This window comes from Sturnira hondurensis, unplaced genomic scaffold, assembly GCF_014824575.4.
Source record: "Sturnira hondurensis isolate 20B ecotype Veracruz unplaced genomic scaffold, ASM1482457v3 Scaffold0004136, whole genome shotgun sequence".
Classification (NCBI taxonomy): domain Eukaryota; kingdom Metazoa; phylum Chordata; class Mammalia; order Chiroptera; family Phyllostomidae; genus Sturnira; species Sturnira hondurensis.
In genome coordinates this window covers 42341073-42354409 of record NW_028076767.1, presented here as the reverse complement: position 1 = coordinate 42354409, position 13337 = coordinate 42341073, and the positions used below count along the sequence as shown (strand labels likewise).

Here is a 13337-nt window from a genome sequence, read left to right as displayed (position 1 = left end):
TCTCTGCTGACCTTTTGCAAGGCTCTTGTGCCGAGGCAACTCCTTTTTCTCCCCCAGCTCTCCAGTTTCTGGTTAATCTCAGTTTGGATTTCAGGTCTTAGCTTAGGCACCATGTCTTCCAGGAAACTTCCTCTGACTTCTTTAGGCTTAGCTCTCCCTGCTTATTAGTTCCATGGCAATTTCCATGTCTCTCACCATGGAATTTATTACACTTTATTATAGATGTGTGTTTGATTGTCTCGCCTGTTAGACTGTAAGTTCCAAGAGCACAGAGATGACACGATGCCAGTGTTGCTCACCTTTTTCTTCCAGAACGTAGTACATGGCCTTGCTCAGTAAATATTTGTTAAATGAATGAATGTATGAATAAGTGAATAAATATTGTCACTGCCATCAAGAAAATTACTCTTCAATAGTGAGGAAAAACGCCTATGCCATGAAGTAATAATGCTAACTACATCCGCAGTATCGTGTTGGCGGTCTAGTGGTAGAATCCAAGTTAAAATTTGGTTCTCTTAACTATGACTAATCTATGTCTTTTTGCTGGACAGCTACATTTGATTTAACTAAATCTCTTGGAAGCCTTTTTAAGCACCTCATGGAATTAGTTGTTTTGTTTTAATGTCAGCTCCTTCTTTCAAAATCTTCAATGTAGTAACTACTTTGATTTTACTTGTCATGATGTCATATAGAAGACAGAAATATAACTTCATGATTTTTTTCAGTATAACTCTAAGGAGATGATTGTCATCATTTATCTTTTATCTTTTATCTTTTTTTTTAGTCGTTATAGCTGCTGATGGGGTATTGAAGGTAAGTCTGTTTCTTTTAATTTTTTTAAAAAATTGTTAACTTCAGATGTAGCTTTTTATGACTGTGTCCTTTATTAGTCATTCATTATAAAGTTGCTACTTATTTCTTTTTCTCAGATCTGCGATTTTGGTGCCTCTCGGTTCCATAACCACACAACACACATGTCCTTGGTTGGAACTTTCCCGTGGATGGCTCCAGAAGTTATCCAAAGTCTCCCTGTCTCTGAAACTTGTGACACATATTCCTATGGGGTGGTGAGTTCATTTCTCATTTTTTGCTTGCTAAAAGAAATGCAAAAAGGAAACAACCTACAGAAGCAGAATGTAACAATTGAACGCAGTGTTAAGACAATGGTGCTGTTTCCGGTGGAATGCCCAGAGCCATGGCAGCAGAGAGAGCATTTGGCAATGACCTTTCCTTGGATCCGTTTTATGCATCCGAGCTATTATGTCCTGTGTTGGAAAGCAACCAATGCCATTTTTAGGAGGCAACTTTGATGGACCCTAAACTGGTGTTGGGCCTGATGCAGTCCTGTGGAGAGTGCTTTCCTGGGCAGACGTGTGACTGTAGAATATGTCTCTACGTCAGCGGTAGAGTGGCTTATTTGGAACGGGACTTCATTGTAAGGAGCTGTTTAAAAACAGCTAATAGATCTGCCGAATAGAGCCTGTTGATCAACAGGAAATTTTTGAGTGCCACCCATTAAACCGATTAGTGAGTTTCTGGAAAGTACAGGAGAAAATGTTTAGCGTTTAGCACATGGCCTTGTTTGTGTCTGCGGCAAGTCTTAGAAAGTAGTACTGACTACCTGAAACATGAATCTGGGGTATCGAGGATAACAGCAGAGCCACACAGTTACCAGAATAGAATAATGGAGGAGTAGGGGGGATGCTCAAGGAACAGAAACCACAGGAATGAATCAGCTCAGGAGCAAAAGCTTCTAAGGGTAGGAGGAGGCTCAGATTGGGGAACAAGTTACATCTGAATTAGCAGAGAGAAAGAAGTGGGAGGAATGGTAGAAGCAGTGGGGTATGGTGGGGGAGAAGATGGGCAGTGTGGTTCTTTGGTGGCGAAAGAATTCGTTTGTTGCCCTTTTTTGAGGATAAGTTTGTTATCCCTAAAAATGTTGTAAAAATTTTGTAAAAATTCCAAAATAGTATTTGGAACCCCCTATCTTCACATCTCATCTCTCAGTTATACTGCTTTCTCCATTTATATTATTACTTCTTAAAATGATGTTTTCATAATAATGGGAAAAGATGCAGACACACTTTGGGCCAATCAACATGCTTCTTCCTGAACTTCTGTTTTCAAATGAAGGGAATAGCTGAAGGCACAGAAGAGACCAACATTGTCAAACTCATTTGTTCATCAGTTTCTAGGGAGTTAACTGCCGACCTCAGTAGTTATGTTTTAGGCTTGTTTCAGTTGGCTAGCTTTTTCTAAATGACAATACATCTGATAAATACCAAATTAATTTAATATAGTGATGAGGTTTGTTGGCAGTTGGAAAAAATCATTCAAGAATGAAATACATATTTTGGACAAAGGCTAGAATTATAAAGGTTGGAAGACAATAGTGGCATCAGGCCAAATACCTACTTTCCCTTGGTTCTGTGTGTTTTAAGAATGAAGGCTATAACCATTATAAACAGTGATCAACTAAATCTCATTGAAGGAAGCGGGAAAAACCCATAGGTTCCTGAAGAGACTAGATTCTGAAACTGGTCCCTAAGTCAAAAGTGACTTCGTTCTGACCATCTTACTCCTTGCTAGGGAGTATGAAAATGGGGGAATTTGTTGCAGTTTAAGACATTTTGTGGGATTATTTTCTTTTATGAAGTTATATCCCTTCATTTTTTGTGCATATTGCTGTAATTTTTATTTTATCTTTTTAAAATTTTTATCTTTGAGTGTATTTTTTGCATGACCATTTATCCCTTTCTATACTCCCTTCTACCTCCACCAAGCCCCTTGCTCCCCCTCCAATTACCACACTGTTGTTCAGGTCTGTGAGTTCTTTCTCTTTTTTTTCTTTTTCCTGATCCATCAACACACCCCCAAACCCCTCTTAACTGTCAGCCTGTTCTCTGTCTAGGAGTCTGTCTCTATTTTGGTGGTTAGTTCAGTTTGTTCGTTAGATTCCACATGTGAGTGAAATCACATGGCACTTGTCTTTCTCTGAGTGGCTTATTTCACTTAGCATAATGTTCTCCGGGTCCATCCATGCTGTTGCAAAGGGTAAAATTTTCTTCTGTTTTACAGCCAAGTGGTGTTCCATTGTGTAAATATACCATAGTTGTTTTACCCACTCATCTACAGTTCCTTCATTTTTTCTTTTTTTTTAAAGATTTTATTTATTTACCTCAGAGGGAAAGGGAAGGAGAGAGAGAGAGAGAGAAATATCAATGTATGGTTGCCTCTCTTGCATCCCCTGCCAGGAACAGGGAACTGGCCTGCAACCCAGGCATGTGCCCTGACTGGGAATCGAACTGCGATTGTGTGGTTCGCAGGCCCGCACTCAATCCACTGATCTACACCAGCCAGGGCATTTTTTTTCAAGTATATTTTATTGATTATGCTATTACAGTTGTCTCAATTTTTTCTCCCCTTTCTCCCCGCTCTGCCCTGTAGCCCCCCCACCCCACCCCCAGCATTCCCCCACCTTAGTTCATGTCCGTGGGTCATACACATAAGTTCTTTCTCGTCTCTGTTTCCTGTACTATTCTTAACCTCCTCCTGTCTATTTTATGCCTACCAGTTATGCTTCTTAATATCTGTACCTTTTTCCCCATTCTCTCCCTCCCCCTTCCCACTGATAATCCTCCATGTGATCTCCATTTCTGTGATTCTTTTTGTGTTCTAGTTGCTTTGTTTTTGTTCTTTAGGTCCAGTTGTTGATAGTTATGAGTTTGTTGTCATTTTACTCTTCGTAGTTTTTTATCTTCTTTTTCTTAGATAAGTCCCTTTAACATTTCATATAATAAGGGCTTGGTGATGATGAACTCCTTTAACTTTACCTTATCTGGAAAGCACTTTATCTGCCCTTCCATTCTAAATGATAGCTTTGCTGAATAGAGCAATCTTGGATCTAGGTCCTTGCTTTTCAGGACTTTGAACACTTCTTTCCAGCCCCTTCTTGTCTGTAAGGTCTCTTTTGAGAAATCAGCTGATAGTCTTATGGGCACTCCTTTATAGGTAACTCTCTTGCTGCTTTTAAGATTCTCTCCTTTACTTTAATCTCCAGTAACTTAATTATGGTGTGCGTTAGTGTGTTCTTCCTTGAGTCCAACTTCTTTGGGACTCTTTGGGCTTCCTGGACTTCCCTGGAAGTCTATTTCCTTTACCAGGTTGGAGAAGTTCTCTTTCATTATATTTCCAAATAATTTTTCAATTTCTTCTCCTTCCTATTCTCTTTCTGGTGCACCTACGATTCAGATGTTGGAGTGCTTAAAGTTGTTCCAGAGTCTCCTAAGCCTCTGTTCATTTTTTTAAATTCATGTTTCTTCATTCTGTTCTGATTGGATGTTTATTTCTTCCTTTTGTTCCAGATTGCTGATTTGAGTCCTGATTGCTTTCCCTTCACTATTGGTTCCCTGTAGATTTTCCTTTATTTCACATTTATAGCATTCATTTCTTCTTTCATTTTGCAACTGAACTCGGTCATTTCTGTGAGCATCCTGTGCTTCAAAACATTACCAGTGTTTTGAACTCTATATCCGACAGGTTGTCTGTCTCTGTCACTTAGCTCTTTTTCTGGAGTTTAGATCTGTCCTTTTCATTTGGGTCATATTTCTTTGTCTCTGCATACCTGTTATGTTGTAAGGGACAGAGTCTTAGATATTCGTCAGGGCAGGGCAACCCTGTTTGCTGCATTATGGTGCTGTCTGTAGGGGAGGGGTCAGAGAGGGGACAATGCCACTTGCTTACTCCGCTCTAGCCCCGCTTTCTATCACTTTTCATTGCTTCCCACAAGAGGATTGTGCCCTTTTAGGTACTGATTCTCAGGTGGGTGAGTTTGTATATATTCTAGGATCCCGTGGGTCCCTGTGACAAACTCTCCTGTGAGACTTGGAGTTTCTCCCGCCTTTGCAACCTCCACAGGGTTTTACAGCTAGAGATTTTGAGTCTTTAGTTTCAGGACGGCCAGCCCCGCCTCTGCTGAGTAGTCTGGAGCCTTCCCACAGGTCCTCTCCACCTAGCGCCTGTCTCTGCTCCTCCCCCCCAGTCCAGATGAATGTTCCTTTAACTTCTTGGTTGTCGGAGTTCAATGCAGTTTGATTTTCTGGCAATTCTGGTTGCTTATTGTTTTTAAATTGTTTGTTATCCTTTTGGTTGTGTGAGGCAACGAAGCATTTCTACCTACACCTCTGTCTTGGCCAGCACTCTGCCTGTTTCTTCATTGTTAAGCAAAAAATCTATTTATTGTGTCAGGCACTGTGCTAGACATCACTTTAGGGTAATTTCAGTTTGACTTTGCCTGCTTCTTGGAACCAGGGTCTCATCTTATCCTGTGGAACAGGAGCCAGCAAAATTTATCTATAAAGGACCAGATAGTAAATATTCTACACTTTGAGGGCCACTTATAGTCTTTATTGCATTTTTTACAACCCTTTAAAAATCTTAGAACAAAAAAATAAAATAAAATAGAAGTTAAAATGTTAGACCTAGTTTGCATTCTTCAGCAGGCCACATTTTGCAGACCCCTAGCCCTCCCCAGCTTGCTAATCCTATTGCTTAAAGACTAACCAGCCCTAAAATAAATAGACTGCAAATGCCAGGAATGGATCTTGTGATCCTTCTTTCTAAGCTGGCACACTTTGCTAGGCAGGCGATTGTTTCTCTCTCCATTTTGTAAGACGAGAGATTTTTCTACCTCCTTCTGATGATTTCTCTTAAAAGGACCAAACTAGGAGTGTTTAATGTATTACCCACAAAAAAAAGAAGACTTAAAGAAAGCAAAAATCATTGAAAGAAATAGCCTTCTGAGAACACTCTTGGAGAACAAAGCTATCCTGGTGACAATGCAGAAAGCATCACCTTTTTGGAAACTTCTCAGCCAAAACCAGGTTTGAAAATCGAGTGGCTTACAAGAACATCACTGCCCCACTTGTCTGCGAGCCCCGTTCCGAGCAGGCCTGGCTCAGGTAGTGCCTTTCCATGGGCTGTAGAGAAAAGGCAGGAAAAGTCCACAGCCTTGCCCAAGTGTCTCTCCCAAAAACTGAAAATAGGAAATTTCCTTGTGAGCAGTTTAAATGTGAGGATGTCTCAATATAAAGCAAGTTGGAAATATTTTTAGGTGGAAAGACCATAGTATTTGGCCTGCATGCCCATAACCGATATTTTCAGGCATAGTTGAATGTATTTTTAGACCTCCAGATGACTTCCTCAGCACAGTTACTGTTGTGTGCTACATGTCATTGGGTTTAGTGTAGAAAAGGCTGTTGTCCTATCTCATACCATCTACTTTTTTACATTCTTGAATCTGGTGAATGAATAACAGGAAATCAGGAAATGGGTTGATACTGGAATTAAACTAGAGACCTATCTGGGCTTCAGAACCAAGTGGTCAGTGACGCCGTTCCTGACCGACCGTTCTAACCTCCATCGCGTGGCTCCCTCAGCGGTAGTAGCGCGCTAACACATGGAGAGGGAGCAAAATGAAACTGTCTTGTGTTTCCAGAGTTAGAACTCTTAGAGAAATATAACTAGGATCTTATTAGATTTTGGACATTTTCCAGCTGCATATTTTGGAATAGAGAATGACGTAAATCTTTTTCTGGTATTATCCCCTAAGCTCTTGGTTTTGCATTTTACCTCACAAAACCCGATCGATCTTCATGTGTGGACATGCACAGTATATTGTGCACGCCTGCCACACTCAGTGAGGAGGGCACGGCGCAAGGCTGCTCACCTGAACGTGTTGGGTCCAGTGCATCTGATTTATTTGAGGTGGATTCACTATTCCCATTCTGCTTAGGAATGTCAAGTCCATTAATTTACTTGCTCTTCATATCCCACTCCCAACCCCAACCCCAGCACCAGGGGAGTGGTAATTGCAACAAATTGAGGGGCTTTATTTCCTGTTCAGCCCTCTCAATGCCCCTCCCCACTCCCCTGTGCAGGCAGTGTGTCAGGTGTGATTGCTTACCTGTCTCGTCCTTCCTTTACTTACAGTGTTCGCTAGAACCGTGCCCTTCTGGGATGGCCCTTACCTTTTCCTAATCACTTCTGTTACTCAAATGGAATTACGCAGTAGCTCCTCGAGAGAAGTACCTTACACACTTGATTAAAAGCCCAAAGAGGCTTCAGTGAATTTTTTTTTCTCCTGCTTGAGCAGCATCTGCCAATTTCTCTGCTTTTACTGCTAATTATCTTCATATTTTCCAGAATTCATTTAACAAGTTATGTATGACCCGAATAACATGTATGCTTCAAATAGTATTGGCTGAGGAAATAGTGGTATAGAGTTAAAGGTTTATAGGATTTGCTTGAGTGCAATGTGTGTCTTCAGTCTGCATTCTTATTTAGCAAGGTCTTATTTTTGTTTCTGGTTTTGGAACCAGAGAAACCTAAGTCAAAACTGCTGAATTTGTTTCTACCACAGCCCCATACCTAAAACGTAGCATGTCATACACTCTCTTGTGCTTCGGCTTTTCCTTGTCCAGAGTCAGATGAGGTTAAGACCTTGACCTTCAGGGTGAGATAGCAAGCTCTTGTTCTAGATTTGCCACTTGGCAACTGGATAGCTGAGTGTCTTCAGGCAAGGTTATTTAACTTCCTTAAGACTTAGCTTCCTCATCCATAAAATGAGAGTAATAGCTCTCCAGTGGATTGATATAAATCTTGATAGCATGTGTAAAGTATTTAACAGTACATAGAACATAGTCAATCAATCAATGGTAGTGGTTCTTATCATTATTGATAAAAATCATAATTGTTTTTGCACATCAGAAAGTATTGGTAGACCCAATTTTGATGCTCATTTGTATAAATAGAAAAAGTAACTGGGTGTAAAGATCTCCATTACTCAGTGTTTAAAGTGAAACCCAAAATGGCTGTTTTCAGCCTTCCCCAAGTCAATTTGCTTTCTTTGGGCATGCCAACACAGATTTATTAATCATGCCGATCTCAAGGCTGCAGAGAGATGAACACACACATGAGTTCACACACATACACACACACTCAGCCATATGTGTATATAAAGTATTTGTTACATTTAGAATATACTATTAACAAATTATGTTGTAGGTGGATGAAAATGAATTCTTTAGACAAACTCATTTGATATTTCTCCTAAACACAAAATCTAAATGTTGCAATTTGGAAGTGCTACCATTGTGAGGTAGGTGGTTTAGCTAGTGATTTGGATTTGGGGCTGGATTATTTCTTTCTATGAAGAGACCATTTTGAACCTCTAAAAATGTGGTTGAATTCAGTTATTATTGACTTTATAGAGAAATTTATCAGGGATTGCAGGTAGAAAGAGTTTTGACTAATAAAATATAAAATAAATTTTTATGGGAATATGTGAGAATTGTAATAACTTACAAGATCATGTTAAATTAGGCCCATTGGTTTCATAAAATTTTAAGTCTGACTCAAGAGATTCTGATTTCTAAACTGGAATTTTTATTTTTTAAAATGTGTGTAGTATGTGAAAGGAGTTCTGTGCATGAATATGTACGTTTTGTCCAAGTTCAAACAGATGGGATTGGTTGTGTCTGGTAATTGGATGCAGTCAAACGTTAGCTAAAGTTTCAGTAATATGCCAAAAATATAAAGTACGAGAATAAAAATTCCATTTCTTTTTGTTCCAGGTTCTCTGGGAGATGCTAACAAGGGAGGTCCCCTTTAAAGGTTTGGAAGGATTACAAGTAGCTTGGCTTGTAGTGGAAAAAAACGAGGTAAGACTACGATCCTCCATTCAGGTACATAGATCAGAAAACAGTATTGGGGTTTTGCAAAAGACTTTTTCATCTTCTTCAAATTGAAAGTAAGTTCACGCTTATGGAAAGATTAGCAGTAGGAGCTAACACAAAGGGTCAAAGTGATGTTATTCCTCATGAATGGACCCTTTACATCTAATTGTTGCAGCTTCACGTCGTGATGCTGTAGATCAAAAATTGTACAAGTACTGTACTAGTTTCTCAGTCTCAATTGTAAAACCTAGGGGTTTGTTCTTAGTGATGAAAGAAGCCATTGCGTCCAAGGTAGGGGAACAGTTTAACTCCATCTCCTGCGTTTAGGACATCTTTTTTACTGGCTGGGAGTCGATATATCTGTAAGAGACCTTCAGCTACTTCAACTTACCTCTCCCAGCAGGAGTCACTATAGTACAAGAAACTGTCGCTTAGATGAGAATTTCAAAAATAAAAGAAGAAAAAATAGTTTCAAAAAAGGGAAAAATTACAGTTTTGCCACCTACGTTGAACACCACATTGAAGATGAGCTCCTCGCTGGAATTGGCGAGGCAGTGGCATAACTGCTCGCTTCTTCATGCAGAGCCTTTCCATTTCAAAAGAACTTCAGTGGCGTAAACACCGTTTGTGCTGTGTCCCCAGCCTCGCTTTTCTTCTTCCCACAAATTGAGGCTTTCAGTTAGTTGGACCTATGAGCCTACATCAGAGAACGTGATACATTCATATCAAAGGGAGCAACTACATTTTGAAAGGTTTAAAATTGTGACTGAAACGCACAGCCATGGAAATTTTCAGCATAAGGATGAAGCATCCACTCTCAAGGTATTATGAGAACTCAGATCACGTCGTGGAAGCACACAGTTGTCATTGCCATGCAGAACAACTTGATTTCACAAAACTTGTTCATTTCCAGACCTTATCTGCGCCCTCCACAAAGGGTAAGAGTGTAGCCTGAGGATAAAATAATTTGCCAAAGGTGAATAGAGAGAGAGAAACAGTCCCTTTTTAATGCCTTAAAAGAATTAGATTGATCTGCTCCCCATGCACAGGAGCAAATGAGATTAATCAAACAGCTGCTGTTGACTAAGAGAAACCAAGTTTCCGTATTTTAGATCACATCATCTGGAGTTATTAATTTGTCCTCCTGAACCATTGAGAATGGAGGAGATGTTCATGATAGCTGCACTTGATGAGAGAGCGCTGCCAGTTTAAGAAAAATGAGGAGTTATAATCAAGAATGTGTCTTACTCGTTGTTTCACAGGACCTGCTCTGTTTTAATTAAATGTGAGAGTAATTCCTGGTGTGCTATTAAGTCAGACCTCACATACAGGAGAACTGATATTTTCAGTTCTGTTTATTTTGCCAGTGGAAGGATTAGGTATTTGGTTCTAGGTTTACAAATGAGAGTGAAGAAAATTATTGACCTTCTGTTGACTTTGGAGCAGAGCACTGGACATCATTTTTTCCCTCCACCTTGTTTCAAGATAAACTTTTTAAAAGCTAACTGGACCCTCCATATATGTATAAGACAGAATAATTAATATCTTTAAGTAATATTTTATCTGAGGGATGGCAGAATAGGTGTCACTCTAAAGCACTTTCAAAACATGGGGGTGTCCGTCAAGGAATTTTAAAGCTGGAGAGAAGAGTGAATTGAGGAGGTGCCTTTGGGTAGTTTTGACTGGAGGGTTGAGAATCACCCGTAAATATAACCTCCAGAACCTCTTCAACTTGTGTGCACAGAGGCCATCTTCCCCCTCCCCAGGGATCCCCTAAAGCAGAGTGCACTGTTTTACCCATGGAGTGATCTGTCTGAAGACCAGCTAATAACTGATGGAGGTTACTCAGATATCTCCCGTACTGTGTTTATTAAATATACTAGTAAGTTGGGAAAAAACCCACACGGTGAAATAGGTTTTCTCAATTTCCTAATGAACTTCAGAAAAATTGGGTATAACAAGGAAACTTCTCTGTCTGTTCTTATTCTGAACAATATTTATTTGTCAAAAATATGGAAATTAGGGGTAAACGTGGTTTCCACTCAAGAAGTCATTCAAGAAGATGGCTTGGATTGTTGAGTTGAAAAGACAAAGCTGTATTTTTTTTTAAACTGGCCCCGTTTAAACAAAGAATGGTATGTTTAAACTTTCAAGGAGACATTTACAATGTGAATATCATGCTAGAATGTACCTGTATCCAAATATTAGGCTTACCTTTTCATGTTAACATTTTATTCTAAAAAAAAATAAGACTCATAGGAAGTTGCAAAAATATTGCAAAGAATTCTGTGTGCTCTTCCTTCACCTTCCCCACTGGTGACACAGAGGTACAGGGTACTAACTATCAAAGCCTGGAATTGACATTGGTACATTACTCTTCACTACACTGTAGATCTTCTTTGGTTTTACCATGTAAGATTGCATTTTGTATCTATAGGAAGATCAATATTTTCTAAAAATTATATCTGAAGGTCTTTGCTTCTAAACCTGGCATAATGAAGATCTTTAAACAATAATTTTGACTAATATTAAATAGTTTTAAAACTAGATGCATAAGCCCTTTAAACTTGACAAAGCAAATGGTGAACCCTCATAGAACACATGAAATTGAGACAGTATTACTAATAAATTTTTTAAATGTAAAAAATATACATATTTCTCTTTGTAATTAACAGAAAACTCAGTGGTCATTCAGAATGTTCTAGTAGCATAATTTTTATCTTTATAAATGCTTAGACTCCCATATAAAATGGATTTTGCTCTAAGTAGCAAAACTACTATTCTTGTTTAACATGGAAATCCTCAAAAAAACTTAATTGTTCTTGACTATACTTTAGAAAAAGGTAATAAGCTTGACTTAAAAAAATAATTTTTTTGCATCTTATATAGAAAATGGTACAAAAGAGATTATGCATTAAAAAGCACCCCCAAAATCCCTTATGTAAAGTGTCTCAGTCTACATTTAACTGGTATTTGACAGTCATGTCAGATCATTTAAATTAATTATGTCTCCTTGTCCAGTGTCTCAGATATGGTATCTAAAAGCTTAACAGTAAGAAAAGATGATAGAAATTATCAATATCCATATTCATCCTGTTCAGATGTCAGTTCTTAGAGAAGATGTTGAGATAAAGTAGTACTGCAGATGCTATCCTTTATGAAATATTATTATTCATTACACAGGAGGTACATTCAGTTGCATAACTGCAACTACTATTTGTTTTAATAGTTGCCTCTCCCAACCATCTTACATATTTTTTACAAAGTAAACACTTGATTTTTTAAAGGTTTTATTTATTTATCTTTAGAGAGGAAGGGATGGAGGGAAGAAATAGGAAAGAAATAAGGAAAGAAATATCAATGTATGGTTGCCTCTTGTGAGTCCCCTGCTGGGAACTGACAACCCAGGCATGTGCCCTGACTGGGAATCGAACCGCAATCGTGTGGTTCGCTGGCCCAAGCTCAATCCACTGAACTACACCAGCCAGGGCATGATTTTTTTTAACCTCCATCAAAAGGTTCCAGTTCACATTACAGTAAAATAATAGTACAGTTTATTACATTGTACGCTATTCTATGAAATCACAAGGCTGGAAGTTTTAAAATGCTTAGCATGGAGAGGAATTTTTTAATTTTATTATTTCATTTTGTTTTATTTTGACTTTAAGGTCATCTGTAATTCCAAATACAGATTGTCTATTTTCTTGCCAAGGCAACTGTTCTTCTAGTTTTACACGTAGCCTCCCCAAAATCCCACTCAGTTAAGCTTTAAGTTTCTTATTTGTAAAACTTCTTTGGCAAACAGCGCTGGGGAATAATGTTCTCGGTACTTGTTGGTGCAGCAGATCGAAACACCATCACACCCAGTGTCCCTTTTATGATAGCCGGTTTATACCCCCTCTACTTGCCTGAAATGAATTCAGAGGTAATACAACCTACCTACACACAGTGTATTTTAAGTCAATGTAATGCTCTAACTGTCATATAAGGAAGAAATTAATGAAGTATATATTGCAATATATAAATGCTCAGGCATGACCACGGCAGACTATGGAGCAATTTGGGACACTGGCCCCTGTGGGGAAGTAGACTTCAGCAGCTACAAATGCAGAGTAGAATTGGGTTAAGGACTTCACTCTCATGCATGAGCAACATTGTCGTTGGTGACAGATTTCCAAAATTTTAGTTAGGTTATGAATAGTGCAAAACTCATTGGCCCTTGATTTATTTTATTTGGAGGTTACATTCTTAGAAGTTCAGTGCACTTAGAAGCTGTTAAAAACATACTTTGTGTTTATTTGTATGTCAGAGTTAGAGTCCAGGCTCAAAAAATTGTAAACCTCATTGCTTGTTCATTGGACTTACATGAATGCATGTGGGTTTTTGGAGTTTGATGGAATGAATATAAGAGAGTTCTTCATGGAGGACTTTACCATATATTGAAGTCTGGCATTCTTGGCCTGCTCCAGGTGCAACCTATCAGTTTTGAAACAAACAAAATGCCTCCAGAGATTTCTAAATAGCCTCTATGAGCATTACATGCTCTATGAGAAATACTATTGTAGAACGTTAGAATAGGACTGATCCTTACATTATAATCTA

At 38.7% G+C, this 13337-nt stretch overlaps 1 protein-coding gene across 4 annotated transcripts in view; it reads left to right on the top strand.

Annotated features, from left to right (window-relative positions):
* MAP3K20 (mitogen-activated protein kinase kinase kinase 20) overlaps positions 1–13337 on the top strand; it is a 158768-nt gene that overhangs the window by 82128 nt on the left and 63303 nt on the right. For all 4 annotated transcript variants that reach the window (XM_037044437.1, XM_037044439.1, XM_037044438.1 and 1 more), the window contains 3 exons: positions 785–813; positions 930–1067; positions 8634–8720. In XM_037044437.1, coding sequence (XP_036900332.1) covers positions 785–813; positions 930–1067; positions 8634–8720 — 254 coding nt within the window. The remainder of the gene's footprint in view (positions 1–784; positions 814–929; positions 1068–8633; positions 8721–13337) is intronic.